This window comes from Lactuca saligna, chromosome 2 (assembly GCF_052625555.1).
Source record: "Lactuca saligna cultivar CGN05327 chromosome 2, ASM5262555v1, whole genome shotgun sequence".
NCBI lineage: Eukaryota > Viridiplantae > Streptophyta > Magnoliopsida > Asterales > Asteraceae > Lactuca > Lactuca saligna.
Genome location: NC_136418.1, coordinates 106,794,067 through 106,802,870, shown reverse-complemented (window position 1 = coordinate 106,802,870; position 8,804 = coordinate 106,794,067). Strand labels below are relative to the sequence as shown.

Below are 8,804 nucleotides of genomic sequence, written 5' to 3'. Positions count from 1 at the left end.
GTAATATTTAAGTTTTAAAAAATTTAACGAATTTACAATTTAGAGTCTTTGATTAATCATCAACTCATCTCAGTATAGGCCGACGAATCTCTGGTCGCTAGTCACCTACTCGATACCTCCTCGCGACTTTTACAAGCTTGGTAAAATCTAAACAAAATTTTCCAAAGTAATTCACGAAATAATCATCTATGAAAGGGATAAATTATCCCATAGAGTGGGGAGAAATAATGTTGAATTTGTCACTTTCTTGTAAGTTGCAACCTAGCATGCTTATTTTCTTATAGCACTCGTGTCCATAACCATAAATGGAGCCAGGTACTACCGACACCACACTCAGTGTAGTGTCTGAACATACCCAATGACCCATCAATTTTGGTTCCATGTCTTCGATGAGTCAACTTCATTACTCGACTCAAATAAACATGATCACTACATATCCTGCACGGGTTTCTTTACTTGGACTTTTTCATCTTATAATGTTCAAATTTGGTCCATAACAAGATAAATGTCCATTAATGGAGTAGCACCAGATGGCACCCGTGAACCAAACCCTCCTAGAAATAAAACCAAATATGATCTTATCCATGGGCCCCCATGCTTCTTGTCAGTGGACACAAGATAACCACCCATCCAATTGATCATGCTCGTGAAAAGCTTTTTAAGAAGATTTTTACTATAATTTTTACAGACATATTTTTTTATAATTCTCAAAAAAGTAAGTTTTTTTTTTTTTTTCAAGAATTACATTACATGTAGTCGTATATAGATTTGCATGAAATATGCAGGTTCAGTAATCACCATAAATGCGCCTATTGTAACTAGTTGGTAGTTGTTACATGTTGGTGTACATTCACGAAATCTGGCTGAACGATTTATGCTACATCAAAAAAAAAAAAATCCACATCCATTAGCATTTCAGATTGTGGTATATATGCAAATCAAACCTCAATGTACATACAACTGAAAAAACTTTGGTTACATATATATACTTTCCAAATAACCAGTGGTTAGCAGTAGAGAGTTAAAGATCAAATGCCCGTTAAATTTGACTTGAATGCATATATATTATTCATAAAGCATTTTTCGTATAAAAATGAAGATAGAAAGGAAATTTGTTTTGAGGACAATAACGACGGACAAATTCATCACTACAAATCCAACGACAATTGATGCGTCGGTATGGATGAATCATCATCCCTAATAAATAAAGAACTTTTTGTCACATATCTTTTTCTCCTTTATTTGGACACATGACATTTTCTAGAATTTTTGAATTTTCTATTTTCCATTTGTAATTTTATTATATTTTTCATTTTATTAAGTTAAAAATTCACATTTAAATTTAATATGTAAGGTAATATATATGTAGAGTATTTATTAGAAAGTTTTTATATATATAATGTATTCAATACATTAGAGCCTCATTAATTTTAATAATTCAAATTTTTTCTCATTTTTCTTATAAATTCAAACTTTTCAAATTGTTAAAATTTCATATTTAATTTTTTTTAAATAAACTCATGTAATACATGTTATCAAATGACTTATTGTGTTATCTAACGTAGGGATCATATTATTGGGTTTTATTTTAAGAAACAAATATTATTTTAATTTTTATATTTATGCTAACTATTTAGGTTAAAAATCCATTCCATTATTATCTTTATTAGTAGGAATCATCTCCTAAATTAGAGATAATTATTTCCTTACAGAATTAGTATAGTCTATTATAAATAGGATGTTTATAATTATTTTTTCCAATGTTTTTGAAATTTAATAAAGTTTATGAAATAATCTGTGAAAATTCCTAAAAAAACAAATTGTTCTTGTGGCTCTTTTTTTGCGTCATTTGCTATCAAGTCCAACTGAGATGACGAGTCGTAGAATATCTCGTGTAGGGTGTTTATAATTATCGTAGTAGAAGTATGTTTTTCTGTATTATATATAGAAACAAAAACTTTTTATAATATTATATTCTGTTATAAAAAAATAAATAAATAAACATATTCTTATAGTTTTTACAGAATTTACTAGAATTATTATGTCGTAAAATTTAAAAAATGTACAAGGCCCACAAAATATTGGGCCGGCCTTGGTCATTTTCTTCTTGGGAAGCAGCGATCCGTTTAGCAACGGTGTGAACTGATATATGATTCTTCAAGATCATGGACTCATGGTTAGATTGAACTATAATAGATACTATTAATGCCAAAAAAATATCTAAATTTAACGAAATCCTCCTTAATAAAACATTTTTTTTTTTTTTTTTTTTTTTTTTTTTTTTTTTTTTTTTTTTTTTTTTTTTTTCATATGTCAATCTCTTATGAGTTTTGATACTTATTATTTTGTGGTATTTTGGAATAAATATTTTTTTCATTTGTCTCATTTTTTTTTATCTTTCTTAATTAACACATAATATTTACACATTAATTAATAATTGTCTTAATTGAAAATAACCAATAAATTATAATATTACAACTCATATAGTATTTAATATATTTCCTTTTAAATATAAATTTTAAATTTGAAATTTAAATATATATTTTTTTAAACCTTCATATTTAATTTTTTTTTGTTTTATCCAACCCGTATAACATACGAGTCTCACAACTAGTCTTGATTAAATTACGGGTTAGGTACAACAAAGTCATTATAATTCTCTTTCCTGATGTGAGGTGCAATATGAAATTGCACTAATAAAAATGATAACAGTAACAATATCAATCCATTTCGAAGTCCATGTAAAACAGTAAAAGACAGTTGTGGAATACCAACCATATTTTACGTACGAACAAATATGGTTCTACATTCGGCTAATATGGTTGGTATTCGGCAAATATGGTTTTGCAGATGAAGATGAATTCAAAGATGATGAATACGAAGATGAATCGAAAAATCGTTCCTATTCTTTTTTTTTCTTCTGCAGATCCAGTTCTTAAAAAAACTCAGTTATTTACGTTTTTTGTGGATTTTTTTGGGTTTGAACTCCATTTTTGGTGGTTTTTATAAGTGACCAAATTTTTTTTGGTCCTTGTCGGAAACTAGCCGGAAAATCGATTTGATCATAAACGATGACCGAAAAACTCATGTTTCGCCGGAAACAACTTCGGAAACCGGCAAAACCCACTATTACCGGCCATACCGGTATAATGTACACGTTTCAATAAGTTTAAGAGTTATTAAATCGCAAAAAATAATATAATAACCAAATATAACCAAAAGCTAAAATATAACCATCTCAAACCATTATCCCTTATTTAACATTAAAGGTTTTCTAAAGGTTAACTTAATTTTTTTACTAAATTACCTTAACAAAATTATGTAATGATTTTTGTAATTGGGCCTATTCTTCATACAAAGTCTCTATCGGGCCCAATAGATATAATGAGGATCTAATCATCTTCACAATTCGTGCTATAGTATAAAGAGGATCGCAACACTCAAACCCTAACTACATCATCTTCCTCCGGAAGGCGATCTCCGTGGTGGCTCTGCTTATGAAACCAACCATCTCGGAACGCTCTCTTCCTTCTGGAGTTTGGAGGAAGTTACATGAATTGTAAAACAGAGGCACCTCAGAAAGCCATTGTTCTGTATTTAATCAGCTTCTGGCTCGCTATGGTGCCTACATCTCCCTGTTCACACACACACACAAGCACATAGTCGATGTTGAATTTGATTTTAGTCGTTTTCTCATAAGTTTCATCCAATACGATCGAGTTATATTTTAATTATCGTGTTATAAAAAAAAAAAAAAAAAAAAAAACTGACTTTCTGTTTGAATCTTTGAAAGTCGATGGGATTTAGATCTTTTGTCGAAGTTAAAGGCTTATCTGTTTAAGATCCTATCTCAAGTATTGTTATTATTCTTTTGTTTCTTTACGTTTTTTTATCAACATAAATAATGGGTATTGTTAAGTTCGGATAACAAATTATATTATCTGTTCGAAATTGATCGATCTTTTCTTAGAATAGTTTGTTGAAGATTTTAACATATTCTTTGTTCCTTTTTCCATTTAAAAAAAAACTTCAAATGCTTTGGTTCAAGTTTAAATTGAACTTTTAAACCAAACTCATCACTTAGATCAGAGGAACAAATTACCTGTTGTGCATCTCTAGTTATTTGTCTTAATGAGATTGAGATTTTAATAATCGTGGTGTTGCTTGATATATATGAGAAGGAAGTTGAAAACTAGTAATATATGGAAGTATATGGAAGAGTTATACGATAAGAAATTTGAGAACTTATCAATTATCATGGAAATAGTATTGAAGTTTGAATATGTCATTATAGTAAATTATGAGATAAATAAACATGTTAGAATTTTACGGTATTGTAAACAAATGTTACCTAAAAATCTTGTTATAGCAGAGTATGTATTAAATAAAGTTTCATGTTTTTTTTTAAATCATCTGGGTTTGGTTTACATTAATTAGTAATATACTTTCGGACAAATTGAAACATTTTTTTTAACTCGAATGTCAATGATGTTAGAAAACTCAAAACGTGAAAATTATAGACCCTTGTATTAGGTTTTATGTAAACTGGAATTCTACCGACTTCTAGTTTTATGTGGTTTTTACATGATTTTTCATGTGTAATTTTGATATTGTGACAACCCTTAATTTCAAAGTTAACTAAAAGCAATCTGGTCAACTTAACTTGTATTAGAATTTCACAAGAAATTTGTTATTTCATAATGAGAATTGATATTTATATTTAATAATTTGATCCATCTACATGAGTAGGTGTGTCAAAAAAACCCGAACCTGATTAATCCGACCCGATCCTAATATGAATAAGGTAATTAGGGTTGGGTTCAATTGGGTTAGAATTTCAAATCAGGTTATTCGGGTTAACCCTATAAACCCGATTTGTAGTTAGAGTTGGATTTAGGGTTGATTTTTACAAAAACATCGGGTTTTAGGTCAACCCGAATAACCCGGTTAAGAATTCATAACCTTCACATATTCCACCGCTCTCTACTTGAACAGTACAAAAGACTATAAACCCTTTGAAAATGTAAATTTTTGTGACAGTACAAAAGACTACAAACCCTTTGAAAATGTAAACTTTTGTGACTCTAGAAGCATACGAGGGTCAAATAACTCCCATTGGCGAAGTTGAAGTCCAAAAAGATATAAAATCTTAAAAGTACTAGAGCGCCTAAGAAAGTAAAGATTTTTTGATAGTTATTTCTACTTTAAATTAACTATAAACATGAATAAACTACATGGTGTTGATCATCAACTAGATATTGAAAGTTTATACATTTAATATTTATAATGGAAGAACTCTTTTAGTTATTGTGGTATGTATGCTTTCTCATATATTGCAATAACCATGAGGTTCATGATCTTTTATTTTTAATTTATTTCTATTTGTATGCATTCTTGATATTAAGAAAAGAGTAAAAAAATGGTTTGAGTTTATATCAGATTCCACTCTTGAAAAAACCATATATATTATGTTTAAATTAAGTGTTTAGTGTATTAACCCGACTAACCCGACCCTATTAACCCGAAACCCAATTAACCCGAACCCGACCAACCCATACCTTAATAGAGTCGGGTGTTGGGTTAAATTATTTTTTGTGAAAATCCGATTAACCCGAAACCCGATCGGGTTGATCCGATTAACAAGTTAGTAAAACATACTTTTCACGTGGATGAATCAATTTAATAAGTAGAAATATCATTTCTTTTTCCTAACTCAACTGTGCATTTAGACTACTAGATGTGAGCAATTGGTTAAGGGATGTTATTACATTTAAAAATTATCATCTCACATGTCATGTATTTGTGTCATTAAGGAAATGGACAACTAGCTATAATATTTTTAAATTTCCATGTCATTATTTCTTTTTTTAATTTTTCTTTTCGATTTAATTTTTATTTTTTAAACAAAATTAATTAATTAATTAAAACATGTTATTTAAATAAACCCTATTTTTAATTAAACATTTAAAAACATTACGAAAACATAACATTTAAAAAAAATACATTTTACCCATAATTTATTCGTTTTCATTTCTATCATACATCAAATCAGCTAAATCTTTTCGAAGTTGTCTGTGTTTTTATGCGTCTTGAATACCTACGACCTTATGTAAATATTTCGTTGTTCCGGGTTGAAATTGCATGTGTCTGAGCTTCGTAACCGAATACTTCGCAATGTTTCGTTTTTTTTATCTTCAACCATTATGTTATGCATTATGATACATGCATACATGATATCTTGTAGAATGTCTAACTGATATGGCCATGGTGCATGCTCAACTATAAGTCATTTCGACTTCAGAACTCCAAAAGCATGTTTTACATCCTTACGTGCTCCTTGTTTTCTTTAAAAAAAAATTTATCTTGGTGTTATTGGGTGTTGAAATGCCTTCACAAATGCGTACTCATTTCCATTTACTGTGAAAGGAGCATCTGGTGCATTCCCTGATAAAATATCATCGAAAATCGGTGACTGAACAAGAACGTTCACGTCGTTATTCGAACTCACAACCCCGAAAAAAGCATGCAAAATCCATAAATCTTGGGACGCAACAACCTCCAATACCAACGAAGGCGTTCCATGCTGATCACTTGCATACTGGTCTTTCCACGCCACAAAACAATTTCTCCGGTTCCAGTGTGTGCAATCAATGCTTCCTAGCATACCCGGAAAACCTTGTATTTCTTCGTGCACTGCATATAGTTGTTGTATATCATTCAATGAATGTTTATGCAAATAAACGTCACTGAAGGTTTCAACAACACCCCTATCAATCTATACAAACTTCTCTTGCAGTTCTCTCACACATTCTCATATAGTCATCAATCGAATCAGGCGATTTTCCCATTGCCATAAGCTTAATTGTAGCAACACATTTTTGCAATACTGTGGATCCTCGTTTACCTCTAGCGTCATATCTCATTTGGAAAAATTCATGCCTAAACATATATTTAATATATAAAAACTATATTTGAAAGAAGCAATGTGTTAAAATAATATAAAAGCTATATTAGAAAAAAAAATAATACCTATTTTCCATCGCGTTGATTATCTGAACAAATACATTTTCCGCAAACGAAACCTTCTTTTGAAATCGTGTGGCTGGTAGACACAATCATCCGCAAAATAATCGTGAACTAAACTTCTGTTCCCTTCTTCGTGATCTATGTTTAACGTTGTGCGCCTGGTTAATAAAGGAGTTGGAGTTGGTTGCATTACCACGTTCGTGCAATACTCGTATATCATAGTGACAAAGATATCATCATTGTCACTATCATCGAACGAATTCATTTTTTTTGTGGAATTTCTTGAAAATATAGACAAAACTTCAAAAAAGGTCCATGTGGTTTTCAAAACTTTGAAGTTTAGTCCCTAATTTTTAAAAACCTCACAGATGGTTCTTATGGTTTCAAAACTTTTAACAAATGGTCCTTTTTGCTAATTATGTTAGAATTTAACCATTAAGTGAAGGACATTTCTGTTATTTCACAACCACAAGGACCATTTATGAAGTTTTGCCTTATTTTAAAAAATAATTAATAATTATTTAATATTAAAGGGTCTCTCTCTCTCTCACACACACACACAAATACACACAAACACACACATAAAATCACCGTTTCTTATTTTTCATCTTTATATTCTTAAAAATCAAAAATAAACTAGAGTTTTACGTTTCAAAAATCAAATTACAACATTAGTACAAACATTTACGCAAAGAGTTCTACAACTCATAAAGGATGATTAATCAAATTTAAATGTGATTTTTTTTAATAGAAGTACCCTGTCCATGATGGTGAAATTTCTTGGAGCGCTGGTGTAGATCAAGCTTAGTTTCTCAGTTAAATGTTTGTAGTTATCATCCTCTTCACCTTCAATCTCTTCATCTTCTTCCCCATTCTTTTGTTCCATCTTTCTCGTCTTGATTCGAGCTTCAGAGTCCCTATTTTTCCCAAACCATTCCTTTCCCTGTTCTGTTTTGTTCTTTCTCTGTTCCAGTATTACTAGAAGAGCAATTTTGAATTAAACATTCGTGTACAAGGTTGTATTCACATGTTACAACTAATAGGGGATGGGGTCATTGTGTTCATCAATTCGAGAAGGGGAAAAAGTACGCAAGAAGCAGAAAAGGTTTGGCGTAGAAGATTTGTTGTCGAGACCGGCAATCTTGTTTTTCCGAGGAATTCGTTTCTTTCTGGGTATTTAACCCAATAAGGGGACTATGGGAACGGAAGGAAGACATCAATGACCAAGGAAGGGTGCTACGTGACGGTGGTGAGCTCGAAGGGTGGTATCGGAGGTCGGGGTTGGTCGTAATCACGAAGGGATGAGCTGGGGGTAAGGTAGGCTACTACACCGTCGGGATGCAGGTGGACGACGGTGGAAGAAGTCGACTGCGGTCGACCTGTTTTGCCCGTTTTGCACTCTTTTCAGCATCACATATTCGAAGGAGGAGGGTGGATGAGGCTGGGAAAGGTGAGGCAACTCCAATGGTCGACAGCCTCTTCTTGGCCGATGGTGAAGAAAAACGCGAAGGGAAGAGAGAGAGAGAGAGGGTAGGCCTTTTAATATATATATATATATATATATATATATATATATATATCATGGTTGCAGAAATCGGGATTAATCGTTTGGCGTTCTCCACTTCAGCCATGATAGAAGAATTCATTTGCAAATTGATAGAAGAATTCCACGGTTGAGTGGCGTTCTCGTATCAAATTAATAGAAGAATTCATTTGCAAATTGAACCTGTCAATCTCAACACTTCAGCCATTTGAAGCGGTTAATGTCAACAATTTAT

General features: G+C 31.3%; 1 protein-coding gene across 1 annotated transcript; it reads right to left on the bottom strand.

Annotated features, from left to right (window-relative positions):
* Window positions 1-6,358: 6,358 nt before the first annotated feature.
* LOC145029959 (uncharacterized) lies at window positions 6,359-7,912 on the bottom strand. The gene is made up of 4 exons (XM_078978405.1): window positions 7,784-7,912; window positions 7,030-7,052; window positions 6,782-6,939; window positions 6,359-6,693 (listed from the first exon to the last, which is right to left on the bottom strand). Exons 1-4 carry the CDS (start codon window positions 7,910-7,912, stop codon window positions 6,359-6,361), a joined length of 645 nt encoding a protein of 214 aa, XP_078834531.1.
* Between the last annotated feature and the right edge of the window lie 892 nt (window positions 7,913-8,804).

What these genes read in the sequence shown, in the direction of transcription:
- LOC145029959 (XM_078978405.1), bottom strand. Translation starts at nt 7,912, where the DNA reads ATGGAACAAAAGAATGGGGAAGAAGATGAAGAGATTGAAGGTGAAGAG. An exon ending in ATTTCACCATCATGGACAGG is followed by an intron (nt 7,053 to 7,783) that starts GTACTTCTATTA and finishes GTATTTGTTCAG; the next exon opens with ATAATCAACGCGATGGAAAA. An exon ending in ATCAACGCGATGGAAAATAG is followed by an intron (nt 6,940 to 7,029) that starts GTATTATTTTTT and finishes ATATATGTTTAG; the next exon opens with GCATGAATTTTTCCAAATGA.